Consider the following 19199-nt stretch of genomic DNA (forward strand, 5'->3'; position numbering starts at 1 on the left):
AAATTCAAAATCCCATAAAAATAAAGTATATAAATATTTTAATTTATAATGATATTCATATTTTATATTTATGACTGATTTTAACTCATTAATAATTTCCTCTAAATTTCTCGTAAAATTTTCCAGTCCATGTAACTATAATTTGAATTACACATAAATACAAACATCAAAAATTGAATTAAATAAGTAACTAAATATTAATATTTTACCTTAAAAAATTCCCATACTGAATTTAGCTGACGTCTAATAATCTTCGGATTTTTATTCACAACAATAAATTTCAAAAAAAAAAATATTTGAAAAAATTGCACCTATAGCTTTTTGAATTCCCTACGTGTGCATAGCATTTTAGTTTGTTTTTTGTTTTTCTGTAATTGATTTGTTAAAAAAAAAAAATCCGAAAATTGTTGATAGTCTGTCAATTTACGATCCTAAAGTTAGCAGACAGTCACAAATTTTCGGATTTTTTCTAACAAATAAATTACAAAAAAAAAAACTAAAAATATACACATGTAGAAAATTTAATAAACTGCAGGTGCAATTTTTCAAAATGTTTTTTTTTATTGTTAATCATTTTTTAAAAAATTCAAAAACTGTCAGACGTCTGCTAACTCTTCAGTGTCATGTCAATTTCAAATTAATTATTTAGTATTTAAAATTATTTTTAAAAACTCAGAATTGATTTAATGATTTCCCTACTTGTCAATTATTTATCAACGATAACTGTAGACATTGAAGTTAATTGAAGTAAAGTTTTACTATCAACAAAATCGACAATTTTAAACTACACTTCTATTCACGCATGCGCACATTTTCTTTCCTAAAATATTAAGGCGCATACTCGTAATGACTCGACAATTACCTTCGGTTTTCTTTTCAACCAACGAAAATTTTCCATCTCCAACCCCAACTCGTCGAAGTTCGAACTTCGAACTCCGAATCCGAAGTCGATCATTACCTCAGTTGTCTCTTGTCCATCAATACAAACATTCATATTATTGCCTATTTATTAAAATTACAGACAGTGTCTTATATATTTATTGTTATAAATCAAAATTCATAATTCAAAATGCCATCACGGGCAGAGGACATTTTGAAAGGATTTCAAGTGTAAGTTTTTTAAAATTATCATTTTTTTCAAATTTTTTCTCATTCATTTTGAGGTTAAATTATTTTTAAATAATTTTAAGTATCATCAAAAATACATAAATATATGTATATATATATATATATATATATATATATATATATATATATATATATATATATATATATATATATATATATATTGTATATTATAAATAAATAATAAAAACATATTTATATTTATATATATTAAAAATAATTTAATTAATAAAATTAATTAATGCAGAAATTGGATGAATTTACGAGACGAGGATACGGGAAAAATTCTATGGCAAGGAAATGAGGATTTGTAAGTAAAAATTTATGATCATATGATTTTCTGATATATATTTAACTGATTAATTATGTATTTATGTTGTGTTGATTTTTTAGATCGGTTCCTGATGTGGAACACGAGGCGCGCGTACCTAAAAGAATATTAAAATGTCGCGCGGTTTCAAGGGAAATAAATTTCAGTTCGATTGAGCCGCTGGAGAGGTTCAGGTTGGAACAGAAAGTTTTATTTAAAGGACGTTGTCTGGAGGAATGGCTCTTCGAATTCGGTTTTGTTATACCGCAGAGTACCAACACGTGGCAGAGTTTAATTCAAGCGGCTCCTGAAAGTCAGATGATGCCGGCAAATGTTCTTAAGTATGAATTTTTTTATTTTTATTTTTATTTGAAATTTTGAGATCTGTAGAATTTTATGATAACTGTGAGATGCTTGACCCGGAATGGTCACTCTGCCGGAAGTGATCTGGAGATTTTTTAAAAATAGTTGAAAAAAAAAAGGGATGGTATAAAAATATGACGTAGTTTTGAAATTTTTTGTTGGGTCTTGTGGAAAGATGTTGGGAATTGAATGTACTTTGATACAGAGTGGATGAAGAAAGTTGTAAATTGCCGGAAGTATATTTAGTTTAGAAAATCAAGTGATAAATTTTACCGCGGAAATTTAAAAGTTATTGGGAAGGAAGTGGGAGTATACTGTAAATATCGGAGTAAATATTGAGTTATAGGAAAAATTGCAAGAGACCTTTTTTGTAGAGCTTTGAATTATCTACAAAAAAGGTGCCTAGTAGTTTTTTTTTTAAACTTGATAGTTATTGAGATATTTGGAGTTTAAAATATTCTAGGGTCTTCTGGACTCGTTAATAATAAAAATATATGGACTGCCAAAGATTTTCCTTGAAATTTAAAGGAAAATTACATGAAGTTATTGATGAGTTTAAATCATTCAGGGTAAAATATAAATGTAATTGGAAATTAAATGATTTATATGCTTTAGCAGGACTTTAATAAACTCGCAATTATCAAAAACTAATTAAGGTTTTTTAAAAAAAAGTTAGTACCGTATTTAAAAAATTTTTTGAATTTAAATCCAACTCAATATCTTGATTAATTACATAGATCATATATTTTTAAATACTCACATTGTATTTTCATTTAAAATTACGCTTTAATTTTTTTAATTATCAACAAATCGACATTCATTTAAAATTCATGAATTTTATTAAATTTCCACGACAATTATCTCCGAAAATCGTTAAAATTTTTAACAGCAACTTTCATATATCAAACAAATTAAATTCATTGACATATAGTTCGTGTCTCCAGACAACCTAATTTTCCTCTTCGTACTTATTCTTCATTTAAATAAATTAGCAATAAAAATTATTGATTTTCTATTTAAAAATATTAATCAACACGAAGTGTAGAAAAAATCTGAATGATATGAACTCTTATCATAAAAGAAATTAAAATCTCAATCCTGTTTCATGCCAACAATTCGTGATTTCCCTCAATAGACAACCGAGGATCAGATTTTCTTCATCTAAATTTTAAACCAGCGTTTTTTTTTACAGTGGGAACATCGTAATCGAGACGAAATTCTTCGATGACAATTTGCTGGTATCGACAAGCCGAGTGCGCCTTTTTTACGTTTAAAGTACAAAGAAAAAAAAAATTAATATATTAAATTATTCCATTAATTTCTTAATAAAATTTAATAATCGATATTAAAAATAATTTCTAAGTAGTTAATCGAGGTGAGTTAATTAATTATTCTTTTTTGTGTATGTGCGATACAATTACGTACTGCACACTCATTAAAAAAGTATGATATCTATTCACGTATCTCAATTATGTGATTGCATTTACGTATAATTTTTTTCTATTTATTTATTAACTGATAATTAATCTTACATTTAATTAATAAGTAAACAAACAAACAGAATAATGGTATTATAATTATATATAATAATTACTTTGAACCGAGGACCAGTTTATAATATTATATATATATTTACGAGTGATGTAATATTAGTTTTGTACATATCAACATTATTTTTACGTTTGTTCTATTTTAAACAATTATAATTATAATTATAATGCAGATGTTAAATAAATAAATTTTCAATTATTTATTCCTGTATATTATTGTTCTCATATATTTTTATGATTTTTTTAAACCTAAATCGATGCTCTATAAAAAAATTTGGTTCATATATTTTCCTAAGTCCCGTGTGCTGTATTAATTTTTAGTTATGATGTCAATCGTTGGTAATTTGGAGCAACAAATTGCAAGTTTGCAAATTGATAATGGAAATAATTCAAATGATATTAGTACGAGTAATAGTGGAAATATTGTCAAACAAGTCAAAAAAATAGGCCCTGCTGTGCCGCCGAAACCGAAAAAATCACAACCGCAGGTCAGTAAAGTCTTGTACTAACTCTGGCTAAATGGTTATTGGAAATGGTCTAGAAGTGGGACTGCACACATTTTTAAAAGCTCCGTGTGCTTACATTTGAAATGTCTATAAATAAACTTTTTCTACGTGTTCAGTTACACGGCGGATTTAATTTTCTGGCCTTAGTTTTGTCTATAACACATGATATCTATCCAAGCCTTGCACCTAAAGGCCAAGAAGTTGATTAATATATCATGGAATCTTAAAAATTTTCAAAAATAAATTTTTAAATATATAATAATAATTTTTATATAAAGCCGTAAGATGGACGGTGGAGTTTTAGAGGCTGATCTAAGAGCTACAATAATTTCGAGCTCTTGAGTACTTGAAAATTGACGTATTTCTGTTATTTCATTAATTTTTCGGGGTGCAAAAGCTCATCTGGCACTAAGACGCAAGTAATTTGGCCGGTATCAGCTTCCCTTTACTAGTATAGTGCACAGCGAAGTCCGCTACAGGGTTTTGGCTCAGTTCGTACCAGTATAAGTTGCAGTCCAAGGCAAGAGTACGTCAGCTCAGCCTCGCTGACGAGTCCGTTAACGCACTCGGGACGAAACTACTGCCTATTATGGCACATAAACATATTACTTAAATTTTTGGTGGCTGATTCAAGAGTCAATACAGAGAAAAATAAGAAAATTATGTCAAAATCTACACGCGGAAAAAAATAATTTCTTGGTGCAAAAAATATTTTGCATTCTGAAATGAAAACAAAAATTTTCTTAGGACTAGAAAAACTCAAGAAAATTTTTGTTTTCAACTTATAATGCGAAAAATTTCCTGAGACCAGTAAAAATTTTTTTGGGTCGAGTAAAATTTTTTGCATCAAGAAATCATTTTTTTTCTGTGTACGGTTGCACGGGACTTGAAATTTTCAAAGATAATATTGAAGTTAAAGAAATTTTTACTTTATTACTTTACATTAATTTTAATTTTTGTAGGACAGACAGATAATAATTCAACAATCATTGAAATATTTACTGATAAAATTTATTATCAAATTATAAATACAAAGCCATACATAAAGATAATAATAATCAACAAATCTCAATAAAGATTCATTGCATAAAAACAAATCTTATAGTCATATATATATATTTTTTTTTATCGATTACAAATATCCATTAACTATTTATTATTTATCACAATAGATATTTTAATAACAATCCTAATTTACTGGAATAATTATACGGATGTATGTGTGCGTTTTAACAGCCAAGTAATTTAATATAAATGTCAATGTAAATGTATTCAATTATTACTACGTAATAAAATGTTCATAAGTAAGCAATAGCCCACTTTTGATAATCGTCTTAGTCTTGATTTTTATCAGTCACTATTATTGTAGCCAAATAATTGTATTCAAAATTTATCTAAATCTCTTACATATTATAGTAACAAATGTTATCATTATGATTAATTTTGTAAATGTTTGGAATAAGTAGGGCTTGTTGGTACTCTTTCTAGAGGAAATTCAATTTCCAACAATTTTCAACTGATTAAATTTTTTCGTAGGAGTGATAGTTTACGAGATAAATGTACTGGGTACTTACAAAGGTTAATAATATAATTAATTTGGTAAATTTTAAGAATAAGTAGGGCTTGTTGGTACTCTTTCCAGAGGAAATTTAATTTCCAACAATTTTTAACTGATTAAATTTTTTCGAAGGAGTGATAGTTTGAGAGATAAATGTACTGGGTACTCATAAATGTTATTAATATGATTAATTTGGTAAAAATTAGGAATAAGTAGGGCTTGTTGGTACTCGTTCCAGAGGAAATTTAATTTTAAACAATTTTCAACTGATTAAATTTTTTCGTAGGAGTGTTAGTTTAAGAGATAAATATACTGGGTACTTACAAATGTTGTCAATATGATTAATTTTGTAAATGTTGGGAATAAGTAGGGCTTGTTGGTACTCTTTCCAGAGGAAATTTAATTTCCAACAATTTTTAACTGATTAAATTTTTCCGTAGGAGTAATAGTTTGGCAGATAAATATGACAAGTAATTTTTGATACTTAAATTTTGTTTTGATTATAATTAAATCTAATACTTTATTTAATTTAAAATAATAATAATAAAATATATCATAAAAAATACAAATACTAAAAAAAAATATTCAGCACTTTCTCTCAAAAATACTGAAAAAATAAACTATTGGAATGTTTATAAACTTATAAACTAATAATATAAACGAATAAAAATATGGCACCTTGATTTAATTTTATAATTCAGTAGTCATATGAGAAGTGAGTGCCTGTACACGTTTTGCGTTGCAGCTCTTGCAGAGAACATGATCATCAAGCGGATAGCAGCCACTGCCTTCGGCGTCTGATGACAAACGCAGCCCGCAGTCCTCGCACTTGTAACACTGAATATGAAAGCTGCGGTCGAGAGCCACGACTCTGACGGTCTCATCCTGTCCAGGCTCCGGCATAATCGGAAGCTTGCAGACGCAGCAACGGGGAGCAAATTTTTTGTGGAAGCACTGGATGCAGTGGATCTGATTGGTCGCGTCGACAGTGAAGGGAATCCCGTCCAAACTTTGCCCGCAGACGACGCAAGTAAAACAAGATGGATGATAGGGTTTGCCAGTCGCGCGCAAAATGCGATCGAGAATTGGCCGGGTGCAGACGCAACATTTTTCTAAAGTATTCAAATAGTCTTCCTCACAGTAGGGCTTGCCCTCGAGTGAATAAAAAGGCTTCCCCTGTAAATTAACGCGGCAGACAAAGCAGCAGAAACAGTCGATATGAAAAACTTTGTCCATTGCCGAGCATCCGGTGCCTTCACCTTCGACTTTTTTCCCGCAGTGAGCGCAAATCCCGTAAATGTCACTGTCGTCTTGGTTGTCTTCCATTCCCTGGACTAGTAAATCTGTAAGAGTGTCAACTTCTTTTACGGGAGAGACTTTACCTGGAGGCTGAGTACTCGCTGACCCGTACCCGGAGTACATGGAGTAGTTGCAGGACAGCTGGGAAGGCGGCCGCGGGTTTATTGGCTCGTAGATCGACTCGTAAGTTGAGCTGGACTGGGAACTGGGTCCGTAGATGTCATTTGGGTAGTCGTGGTGGTGGTGGTGATGGTGGTCTGGGGGGTAATCTGTCTGATGATGGGGGTCGTAGGTAGCGCGGCGAAGTTCGCTGTAGCTCGATGACACGGGACTTGGTGGCGGTGGTAATTCTTCCGGGGGCGGTGGAAATGACCCGGGAACGCAGGAAATGTATTCTGTGGGCTCTGGTGGTGGTGGCAGATCATCTAGAAGTTTTATTGTGAGTAATTAGACAGAGGCAATGTCTGGGTTTTTTTTTTTTTTTTTAATTACTGTGTAAATTAGGGCGCGAATGATTTGAACTTACGATCATTTTGAAATTTTGAATTATTCGCGGGCTTTTGAACTGGTTGAGAAATTAGAAATGTTTTTTTGGAAGTGGGAGTTAAATTTTGAGTTTCTTGAAAAATTCGGAATTAATAACAAATTTTTGAAATAATTTTTTTTAATTAACGCAAGTTTGATAAAAATTACAGGTTGGAAGTTCGAATAAAATATGTGGGATTTAATCGAATAATGTGGAAATTTAAGAATAATTTTAAAATTTACGAATAATGGAATAATTCGAATAATTCTATCAGTTAAAATAGTTCGAAAATTGACGTATAATTTGAATTTTTCTAATAATTCGAAAACTACCGGATGCTTTGAATTCGAATAATTTTTAAATAATTTTAAAATTGATGAATAATTCTATCAGTTCGAATACTTAATAAATGTACGAATAATTTTAAAACTGGCGGCAATTTCGAATAATCCGAAAATTTAAAAATAATTCGAAAATCGACGAATACTTTGAATTCGAATAATTCCGTCAGTTCAAATAATTCGAAAATTTACGAATGATTGGAACTTTTCGAATCATTTGAAAGCTAATGGATACTTCGAATTCGAATAATTCTGCCAATTCGAATACTTCGAAAATTTACAAAGAATTCAAAAACTGATGAATACTTCGATCTCAAATAATTCCATCAATTCGAAAACTGACAAATACTTCGAATTCGAATAATTCCGTGAGCTCAAGATTCGAAAAATTACGAATAATTGGAATTTTTCGAATAATTCGAAAGCTGATGATACTTCGAATTCGAATAATTTTTAAATAATTCAAAAATTAATGAATTCTTCGAATACTATCTAATTCGAAAATTGACAAATACTTCGAATAATTCAAAAACTAACGGATAATTCTATAAATTTCAAAACCTACAAATACTTCGAACTGAATAATTTGAAAAATTTACAAATAATTCGAATAAATTTTAACTATTCTCCCACTCTCAGTACAAATGAATTTGTCAGAAGTTATTTTATTTGTTTCTAAACTTACCTCGAGCATTTGTTATATTCGAATAAGTATTTTCCGGTTTATTCCACTGGATGTTACTGTAAATAATATCTTTCTCCTTTATCGAATTTATCGGCGTTGGTACGGGTATCGGTACAGCTGGTTCAACATTACTGTAAACAACATTGCGTGTTGCACGTGTTGATCTATCGTCAACTAAAACTGGCGCCTGAGGTGCCGGAATGTTGCCACCGATATTCAAATAATAATTTTTGTCTTCGTATCGAGGATTTACTGTTATATTGCTGTTGATTTTGTTTACCTCAGCGCGTTTGCCATTGAAATTTTCCAGTTCGTTGCTGTACAAATGGTCGTTTTGATAGAAGTTTTCATTATTGTAATAATTCCGAGCATCCGGTCTTGTTGAATTCGTTGTTATCAATGACTGCGACGAAGACGGAGGCTGCGATCCCGGTAATCCGGAAGTGTATGAATTCTTTTCAGTATTAGGCGGCACGAATGGCAACGGCGTGTTGGCGTAATAATTATTTATTTTTTCATTCAATTGCGTATTGTTTAAGACGGTACTGTATGACGGCGTTGACGGCGATTTTATTGTGTAACTTTGCGGTACCTGGAAATGTAAAATTAATTTTTTTTTACTCAACAGTCATCATTTTTTTTTATAATTGAAACCTGCTCCGGTAGAAAATAATCAGGCAATTAAATATAAGTGGGACTGCCTGTACTTTTAATAAGCAAAAATCAAATTTTGTTTTTAAATTTTCCCGCATTTTTTAGAGGACGCGTACTGGTCTCCGCGTAGAAGTTTTTGGTCGTGGTGTAGAAAAATTCAATTATATATATATTGCTTTGAACTAAAATTTTTTAGAGTATGTGTCGGCGAATTGAAAATATTTTTGCTTAATGAGTTCTTTCTTAAGCATCAATTATTTATAAAGTATGAAAGTATTATACATAAAGTAAAAATTTCTTTAACTTCAATATTATCTTCGAAATTTTCAAGTCCCGTGCAACCGTACACAGAAAAAAAATAATTTCTTGATACAAAAAATTTTACTCGCCCCAAGAAAATTTTTACTTGTCCCAGGAAATTTTTTGCATTATAAGTTGAAAGCAAAAATTTTCTTGAGTTTTTCTAGTCCTAAGAAAATTTTTGTTGTCATTTCAGAATGCAAAATATTTCTTGCACCAAGAAATTATTTTTTTCCGCGTGTACATTTTGACATAATTTTCTTATTTTTCTCTGTATTGACTCTGGAATCAGCCACCAAAAATTTAAGTAATATGTATATGTGCCATAATAGGTAGTAGTTTCGTCCCGAGTGCGTTAACGGACGCGTCAGCGAGGCTGCGCTGACGTACTCTTGCCTTGAACTGCACCTTATACTGGTACGAACTGAGCCAAAACCCTGTAGCGGACTTCGCTGTGCACTATACTAGTAAAGGGAAGCGGATACCGTCCAAATTATTTGCGTCTTAGTGCCAGATGAGCTTTTGCACCCCGAAAAATTAATGAAATAACAGAAATACGTCAATTTTCAAGTACTCAAAAGCTCCAAATTATTGTAGCTGTTAGATCAGCCTCTAAAACTCCACCGTCCATCTTACGGCTTTGTATAAAAATTATTATTATATATTTAAAATTTTATTTTTGAAAATTTTTAAGATTCCATGATATTTTAATCAACTTCTTGGCCTTTAGGTGCAAGGCTTGGATAGATATCATGTGTTATAGACAAAACTAAGGCCAGAAAATTAAATCCGCCGTGTAACTGAACACGTGGAAAAAGTTTATTTATAGACATTTCAAATGTAAGCACACGGAGCTTTTAAAAATGTGTGCAGTCCCACTTCTAGACCATTCCCAATAACCATTTAGCCAGAGTTAATACAAGACTTTACTGACCTGCGGTTGTGATTTTTTCGGTTTCGGCGGCACAGCAGGGCCTATTTTTTTGACTTGTTTGACAATATTTCCACTATTACTCGTACTAATATCATTTGAATTATTTCCATTATCAATTTGCAAACTTGCAATTTGTTGCTCCAAATTACCAACGTTTGACATCATAACTAAAAATTAATAAACTAAATATAAAAATATATCGACAATTTTTATTCTAAAATAAAAAATACTCACCAATGAAATGTAAAACAATAAACAAAATATATAATTATTTAAATAAACAATGGGGCAATTCGCGCGTAATGAGAGCGATAAAACAAATGAGTCATTAAATAGACTTAACACTCATATATAAACTTTTTTATAAATTTATTAACGTCACAAGTAAATTCCTGAGTGATGATTCCTTCGATTTGTCATTACACGATTTACGTAAAAGAAATAAATAATTATAATAATTATCATATAAAAAAACCCCGCCCTTTTATTATTAATTTTCTAAAATACTTATTATTGATTAGTGTAAAATATTATTTGAAATTTGTATTAATTATCAACTATGAGATCACTGATTAAGAAATTGTACATTAATATTTATAATCACTAAATTATTGACCATGAATCACTGGAACTGTCTGTGGATGGATGAATTTTTTTACCAATAAAATTCAACCGCTGCCATATTGATGAATTTTTACCGCGCATGCGTATGTGAATTTTGATTATTGGCGCCAATATTTAAAAAAGTTATAAAAGTTTCAGAAATTTATTATTCAAAGTACGTGGCCTAGTTTCTAACAAATATAATAAATTTTAAACATCTATATGCTGATATATACAAATATTTTTTATTGGCATACAAACTCAAGTAAAGTTGTGCAAACAAACACATTGTTTTTTAATAATCATTTATACACGGAGAAAATTTTATGGTAACAATTGCAATATATTATGGGAATGATTCCCATAAAGTTTGGTCTGGTTTTTTTAAATATCGGGTGTAGAAATGGCACTTATAATACAAATTATGGTAACAATTGCTATCTATATACAGTAACCGTTCCTTATTCAAAAATTCCCATAAAATCCACTCAACTGCGACAAAAACCGCATAGAATCCTATAGACTGTACTGGTTTCTATGCGGTATTTGTCGCATTTGATTGGATTCTATGATAATTTTTGAATAGGGTTGCCATACTACTATCCCTGATTAAAAAAGAGAATCAAAAAACATTAAAAAGAATTAATTTTTCAATATTTTTAATTCTTTTTAATACTGCCAATCCTATTCTAAAAGGCCCCGTTACATGGCTCAATCCTTTTTAATTCTCTTTTTTAACCACGGATGGTTATCGTCCCCATACTATTATAGTAACTGTTACCATGTAATATGGTAAACATCACCATAATAGTATATAGCAACCATTACCCTGGTGGATCCGATTTACGGTAAATTACAGCAATTACCGGTAATTTACGCCAGTTGGAAAAATTACGGTAAAATGCGTAAGTTTATGATAAACTTACGGTACTTTACGGTAAGCGTACGGCATTTCACGGCAAAAGTGCAGTATTTTTACCGTAAATTTGACGTAAAAGTACGGTAATTTACCGTCAAATTGCGTCAAGCCTACGGTATTTTACTGTAAAGTAAAAGATTGCACTATAAAAACCCTAAAGTTAAACAAGCATACGGTGCTTACGGTTAAAATGCCGCAAATTACAGTATATTGCCGTTATTTATCGCGATTGCTGTAAAAAGACCGAAAATTACGGTACATTCCTGGAAAATGGCCGTAAATTACCATAAATCGCGGCAAATTTTCCGCAGAATGCCGCATTCACGGTAAATTACAGCAGAATGCGGTAAATTGCCGTAAATTTGCCGTAATTCGGATTTGTCAGGGTATACTATCTATTATGGTAATGATCACCATAATATCATAGTAATTATTCTAACGAGTACGGTAATCATTACCATAACTCCAGTGGATCCGAATTACGGTAAATTTACGGCAATTTACCGCCATATGGTATTTTGTCGTAATTTGCGGTAATTTAAGGCATTTGCCGTAAATAACAGCAATTCTGCTGGATACCGTAATTCAGATCCGCTAGGGAATTCAGTTACCATACGATATAGAATCTGTTACCATAACTATAGAAATTGTTTCTATAGCTATGGAAACTTTTCCCAGGAATAATGGCCCTGGTGGAAATTTTTCGGAATTTTCTCTGAATAACTCAGTTCTAAAATTCTAACGAATTTTTCTGAGCTTTTGAGAAAAAAGTCCGAAAAATTTCCACCAGGGAGGCGTATATCCCATAATTCCTAGTAATTGTTACCATACACTGTGAAAAATTCCCAACAAATTTTACTATGGGTGCATAGTAACACCGGACGATAAGAAAACCGATTCAAAATTTAGAATTGTCCCATAGTAAACGTATGCGCATAGGCCACAATCGTGTAGTCTACGCATACGTTTACTATTGGACACTTGTAAATTTTGTACCAGTTTTCTTATAGTCCGGTGTTACTATGCACCCATAGTAAAATTTGTTGGGAATTTTTCACAGTGTAACGTTATGGGTTTATATTTTACAAACAGGGTAGAAAAGGTTACCATAATTTTTTCTCCGTGTAATAATACATAGAAAGTGATAAGTAATAAACAATGAACTATTGACCACTGAGTAATCTTGAAATTTTCAGATTATTTCTCAAAATATTAGCCTTAGTCTGATAAATTTTATCCATTTGTAATTTAATATTATTCTCAACATCACTCAATGAATCTTCAAGCGGCTTCAATAAATTCGATGTTTTACTTTTTTCAACAATTAATTGCTCTCTTATCCCATTGAACTGATTCCGCCAATCGCGTAATTCGCGCTGCATTATTTCGACATCTTCTTGCAGAAAATCAAACAATTTACCCAACGGATTGGTAGTTCGCGTCAATGTCTGTATTGTCCCTCGTAATTTATCTATTTCTTTGATAACAAAATCGCGATCTTTCTTGACACCCGACTCCCACTCGATTTCCACTTTATTTGGTATCAATTCGACGTTATCTTCATTGACTAACTCACGCTGTGTTTCAAGTATTTGTGCTACTAAATAACCGTGTTCTTGCGTCACTTGTTTATCATTCAAATCATTACTTATGTTATTATTATTAATATTATTGAGTAATGAATTATTATCATCATTGATACTCGACTCAACAACTACCATATCTTCGGCATCGTCTTCTTTCATATCGAAGTTCTGTACAATGACATTTATATCCGCAATCTGATTGACCGCATTGTTGTTGATTATAAAATCTGTTTTACCACGCAATCGTGGCGCTGCTGGACGTGCACTAGGCGGCCTTGCGGTCGGAGGTCTAAGAAATCCTGAAGAAGTCTTGACTATTCCCGAATTTTTTATTCCATCAGCTCTACTGTCTACTATTTCAACAGATTTGCTTTGTTTTTTCAAACCATCCGGCTTTACTTCTTTTTCTTCCTCTGTTTTATCGGCCGTTTTACTCGAAACTGTTTTATCATTAACCGGTTCACTAGATTCCAGATGAGAATCATCGATTACTTCTTTTTGCTCACTTTTAACTGTCGCTGCTTCTTCTACGCCTTCAGAATCTTGTACTTCATTGACTTCTTCTTTGTTATCGACCTTCGGCAAATCTGTTTTATCTTCCAAGTCAGCAGACTTCTCAACCTTTGCCGGCAAAACAGTTTCTTTATGCGAACTCGAACTTTCTTTACTTCTGACCCGTTTTTCCGACGGTTTTTTATCATCTTTTTTTTTCCCGCTCGTATCTTTTCTTTTTAAATTATCTTTTGTCAATTTAGAATTATCGCTAACTTTTCTATCGATGCTGCTATCGCGTTTTTTTAACTCTCCCGATTGTTTTGTTGAACTTCTCTTCTTATCACTTTCTTTTCCCACTTTATCTAATTTATCAGTAGACTTTCTCACTGTCTTTTTAACTCCACTCTTTTCATTGCTCGCCAAATTGACTTCAGGTGATCTACTTTTCTTCTTCAAACTTTTTTCTTTGCTTTTCTTGTTGATATTATTCTTAAAATACTCGATAGCTTCATCGCTCGATACTTTTTTGTCCAAAGCGCGTCCTATCGCGTGAAATAATTCATTCGTTTTGATCGGCTCTTGGCCGGAAATTATTTTTGACGGTCTTACATTCAAATCGTTATTGCCGGTTATCAATTTAACCGCGTCAATTAATTTTGTTAAATATTCAATCTTAGCTTCTTTATCACTGATATTTGTACTTATTAATTCGTCGTCAGTAAATAAATTTTTTAAAAATCCTGTTTCTTTTATTATTGACGTTATTATGTCATGTATAAAACGAAATGGTGGTTTTTTTAATAATTTATCAGTCAGTGGAGGTTTTTTTATATATTTACCAAGCAAATCTTGTGTTTTCTTCACAGCTTCTTGTAGTTTTATATCTTCTGACATTTTTGAATAATCACTTATATTTTTTTTTTTTTTTTATATATAAATATTTAACTTTGAAGGTTAATATAAATTGTAAAAATATATCTTTGTGACAACATGCTTTTATATATTTTATATATTGGGTTTGTTGTTGTTTTTGTTTACATGGCAACCGAACTGTAGTATCGACTGTATATAAATCGATATAAAAATTTAATACTTTTTTTTTAAAGTTCATTTTTCTTGGGATTGGATTTTTATTTAAAAAATTAAGGATATATGGGGTAATATGGTTACGAGGTAAGACGGTCAGTTGTGAATTTTTTTTTTTTCAAATTTAGTTAATTACAGAAATTTAATGTTTTTGTATCAATAGAAATTTTTTTATAATTTTGTGGAGTAAAATGGGCAATTGAAAATGTTCGGTAAGAAGAGGGGGAAATAGCGAAGGATAAAAAAATATTTTTTTTTATAATTTAGATCGTTTAGAAAAATTTTTAATTTTGATTTTTAAGTAAACAAATTTTGAAATTTTAGAAAATAAGAAAATTATTTTTTGAACGCGAGTGTATTAAAATTTGGACGAATTTACTTCATTAATTTTTATAATAAAAATATATTATATTTAATTTTCACTCGGAAAAAGAAAATTAGCAAAAATTTTACTTGACTGAATTTATTTAATTTTAGTTCATTAGTCGAAAAAGTTTTTTGTAAAATTTTTTCGTACAATTCTCTGCATTAAATTCCATTAATTAAATTTTATAAAAACACTAGCCCGCGAAAATTTTTTGAAATCTCATTGGTCCTAACATGAAAAGTTTATAAATTCCATAAAATTTCAAAAATTTCATAAAATTATTTTTTCCCCCCTAATTTCATTTTTCTTTTTCTTTCAATCCAAACAAGACCCAAAAATTACACTGTCCATTTTACCCCACTAAATTATAAAAATACTCTCGATAAAAAAAAATTCAAACTAAAAATAAATAAAATAATCAACTTAAACAAAATGAGGCCGTTTTGCCTCATATGCAAAAAAATATCATCCTGAAGTTTGCAGACAGTTTACAATTTTCGAATTTATTTTTCAACAGTATAATTAAAAAAAAATAAAAAAATGCATATGTAGAAAATTTTGAAAACCATAAGTGCAATTTTTCAAAATATTTTTCTATTCAAATTTATCGTTTTTTAAAATGAACAAAAATTATTAGACGTCAGCTAACTTCAGTATCATAAAAAAATTCAATGCGTATTTTCATTACTGAAAATAAAACCAGGAAAATTCTTCAACGATTACGTAATTTTAACGTTAAATAAAGGAAATAAATATCATATATCTATTTATGAAAACTGATACATAAATCACGACAGAATTCATTAAAAAAAAATCAAATAAAATCCAAATAATTTTTTTCAATAATCAAATATTTAAATTTGAAAATTTTCCATCATTAATTAGTATAAATATTAATAATAATTTTTTTATTATTATTGCGTTATTTATTTAACAACAATAAAGATACAATGTACTAGTTAAATAGAGTTACTATCAATATTGATATTATATATATATCCATATATATTTATTTAATCAGTAAATGTCAAAATGTAGTAGATATAATCAAAAAATGATTAGATATCAACAAAAATACGTGACTATTTTTGTTTTCTTCTTATATTTATTTTGTCTCCATAAAAATTTTATTAAAAATATCAAATTTTAAAAATAATCTGACAAAAAGTTACTTGAGAAAAAAATTTACAATCGAAAAAAAAATGATTACTATAATTGGTTTTTATAGTCATTAGTATAAATAATTGTAAAAATACTTTGACGTGAGAAGTCACACGTAAAAAAAAATTAATTGTAAAAATTTTTATAATTGTAATTAAGTTTAATGAGATAATCTGTAAAGATAAGTCATTTACACGGCAATGAAACAAAGAAAACATAAAAGATAATGATTAAACTTTACTACCACGAATTACGATTTTAAAATAATTTATTATCGTAAAAAATATTTTTTTCAATTACTTTTGAGACGATAAAATTATATATGTTGTATATAAAATTTACATACATTTACATACTAGAAAAATTTTTAATATTTATTTGAATTTTAATATTTTAAACTTTGCAGGCTTGTAACTTCTTAAAAATTAATTTTATAATAATTTTTGTAAGAAATAAAGTCGTAGAGAATTTAATGGAGAACAAAAAAGTACTGAGGGTAATTAGTGATATTTTTGATATTTAACGAGATATTTAAAATTTAAAAATATAAAATTTCAGTAACTGAATTATATGATTTTTTTTTAAATTTTAAATGCCGGTTTCTCGCTAAGGATTGAAGCGAGAGTAATTTTTACTAGGGGCAACTTTGTAGATTATTTTATGAGGAATAAAAAAGTATTCTTAGTAATTAGTGATATTTTTTATATTTAACGAGATATTTTAAATTTAAAAATATAAAATATCAATAACTGAATTATATGATTTTCTTTTAATTTTAAATGCCGGTAATTCGCTAAGGATTGAAGCGAGAGTAATTTTTATAAGGGGCAAATTTGTAGATTATTTTATGAGGAATAAAAAAGTATTCTTAGTAATTAGTGATATTTTTAATATTTAAAGAGATAATTTGATATTTTCTTGAGAATAATTTAAATGTTTTTTTTGCTGACCTTGAGCATCCGTAACTTTGTAATAATTAATAGTAATTAATAATTAAATAATTAAAATTTTTAATCATAATAATTATTAATTAGAGTTTTAATTATGTGATAAAAATTAAGAATTTATTGAATAATTGATCCTTCATTATTTTTATTTAAGCAGTCAAATATTGACAGTTGATTATTTTGATGATTTAGAAAAATATATCATTAAATTATATATAGTTGTTTATAAATTTCATTTGATAATGTATATGTAAGATGTTAACTTTATATATTTATTATTAGCGCGATAATTCTTGAATCAAGAAGGATTAAACCGGCTTACGTTTAGTTTTCACTCTTAATTAATTAATTCTAATTAATCAGAGATTTATCTTATAGTCTAAATATTAATCTGTCTACGTGCTCAAATTTTAACCTCTGCCTTTTATTAAAGTTAAATAATTTTACTAATACCCTGGTTGTGTAACCACAGGAATTTGAACGCTGATATTATTAAGTACCAAATCGAGCTCTTTCAAATTATTAATAAAATTAACAATTTTATTAATTTATTTTTGAAAACGACTACAATTTTTTAAAGGACAATAATTGCATGTCATTGAATTAATGAATGCCTTGTTTAAATAATCCAATAAATTCGTTTTGGAATCAATTGTAAAATTGAATCAGAAATTTGTCACATCCTAGAAGAATTCCTAGAACTTTTCAAGTTGAATCTCATCGGAGCTTATAAGAATTAATTTTAAAAAATGCAATTCAAATTTTAATCTAATTCTGATACCTTTCGATATATGAATATTAATTGTGATAACAAAATAAAAATATTGTTTTATTATTTATATATGAGTTCTGATGAATTATTTTATAGATGGTTTTAAATAAGCGTAATTTTAGACAGTCCACTGTTCCTTACAAGAAAATCTGTAGAAAATTAGGGCTCGTCACCCGACGAGATCTACAGAAAATCAGGAATCGTGACCTTACAAAAAAATCCATTGGAAATCGAAACTCGTCATCTTACAAGAAAATCTATGATGGAAAATCAGGACTTGACAAAAAGATCTATAAAAAAAATCAAGATTTGTTACTTTAAAAGAAAATGTATTGAAAATCGAGACTCGTCATCTTACAAGAAAATCTATTATAGAAAATCTGTAGAAAATTGTGACTTTACAAGTAAATCTATAGAAAGTCAGGACTTGTGACTACAAGAAGATCCATAAAAAAAAAACAGGATTTGTTACCTTACAAAAAAATCTATCGAAAATCGGGACTCGTCATCTTACAAGAAAATCGATTACAGAAAATCTGTAGAAAATTGTGACTTTAAAAGAAGATCTATAGAAAATCAGGACCTGTGACTACAAGAAAATCCATAAAAAAAAAATCAGGACTTTACCTTACAAGAAAATCTGTAGAAAATCAGAACTTGTGATTTTACAAGATCTATAAAAAAAAAATCAAGACTTGTCACCTTACAAGAAAATCTGTAGAAAATCTATTGAAAATCGTCACTACAAAAAAATTTATAAAAAATCAGGACTTGTGATCTTACATGAAAATCCCCCACTTTTTAAAACAGACCAATGGCCTCTAATTGTCATTACCATATTTAAATTTTATCAATCAATTAAAAAAAAATTAAAGGCTTAATATAAAAAAAGACATTGTTCTTATAATTTCCTCAGGACATGGATTAAAAAAAATTACCTACAGTGATTTTAAATCATCTCTTTAACAAAATTCGCTAAATAAAATTTAAAATCCAAAATTTTAAACTCCTAATAGTCATCTCGATATGAAAATTTCATTTATAAAATTTCGTAAAACAAATAATTTAAAACTAAGTAATTTTTTAAAAATCTACATCCTGAGGAAATTGTA

General features: G+C 29.1%; 3 protein-coding genes across 3 annotated transcripts; 1 reads left to right on the top strand and 2 right to left on the bottom strand.

Moving 5' to 3' along the window:
* Positions 1-950: 950 nt before the first annotated feature.
* On the top strand, positions 951-3129 carry LOC130664702 (retinal rod rhodopsin-sensitive cGMP 3',5'-cyclic phosphodiesterase subunit delta). Its single transcript, XM_057464761.1, has 4 exons — positions 951-1110; positions 1373-1435; positions 1519-1776; positions 2991-3129. Exons 1-4 carry the CDS (start codon positions 1070-1072, stop codon positions 3070-3072), a joined length of 444 nt encoding a protein of 147 aa, XP_057320744.1. The 5' UTR covers positions 951-1069; the 3' UTR covers positions 3073-3129.
* Positions 3130-4869: 1740 nt separating this feature from the next.
* LOC130664944 (thyroid receptor-interacting protein 6) lies at positions 4870-10614 on the bottom strand. Its single transcript, XM_057465144.1, has 4 exons — positions 10386-10614; positions 10152-10318; positions 8264-8855; positions 4870-7136 (listed from the first exon to the last, which is right to left on the bottom strand). Exons 2-4 carry the CDS (start codon positions 10314-10316, stop codon positions 6103-6105), a joined length of 1791 nt encoding a protein of 596 aa, XP_057321127.1. The 5' UTR covers positions 10317-10318; positions 10386-10614; the 3' UTR covers positions 4870-6102.
* A 328-nt stretch (positions 10615-10942) lies between these two features.
* Positions 10943-14719, bottom strand: LOC130664943 (TRAF3-interacting protein 1). Its single transcript, XM_057465143.1, has one exon. It carries the CDS (start codon positions 14646-14648, stop codon positions 12837-12839), a length of 1812 nt encoding a protein of 603 aa, XP_057321126.1. The 5' UTR covers positions 14649-14719; the 3' UTR covers positions 10943-12836.
* Positions 14720-19199: the final 4480 nt, after the last annotated feature.

Source organism: Microplitis mediator, chromosome 3 (assembly GCF_029852145.1).
Source record: "Microplitis mediator isolate UGA2020A chromosome 3, iyMicMedi2.1, whole genome shotgun sequence".
In the NCBI taxonomy this organism is placed as follows: domain Eukaryota; kingdom Metazoa; phylum Arthropoda; class Insecta; order Hymenoptera; family Braconidae; genus Microplitis; species Microplitis mediator.

Excerpts from the sequence above, each read along its gene's own strand:
- LOC130664944 (XM_057465144.1), bottom strand. The coding sequence starts at position 10,316 with ATGATGTCAAACGTTGGTAATTTGGAGCAACAAATTGCAAGTTTGCAA. Across the intron at positions 8,856-10,151 it reads CGAAAAAATCACAACCGCAG|GTACCGCAAAGTTACACAAT; the intron begins GTCAGTAAAGTC and ends TTACATTTCCAG. Across the intron at positions 7,137-8,263 it reads GAATATAACAAATGCTCGAG|ATGATCTGCCACCACCACCA; the intron begins GTAAGTTTAGAA and ends TAAAACTTCTAG.
- LOC130664702 (XM_057464761.1), top strand. The coding sequence starts at position 1,070 with ATGCCATCACGGGCAGAGGACATTTTGAAAGGATTTCAAGT. Across the intron at positions 1,111-1,372 it reads ATTTTGAAAGGATTTCAAGT|AAATTGGATGAATTTACGAG; the intron begins GTAAGTTTTTTA and ends TAATTAATGCAG. Across the intron at positions 1,436-1,518 it reads TGGCAAGGAAATGAGGATTT|ATCGGTTCCTGATGTGGAAC; the intron begins GTAAGTAAAAAT and ends TTGATTTTTTAG.
- LOC130664943 (XM_057465143.1), bottom strand. The coding sequence starts at position 14,648 with ATGTCAGAAGATATAAAACTACAAGAAGCTGTGAAGAAAACACAAGAT.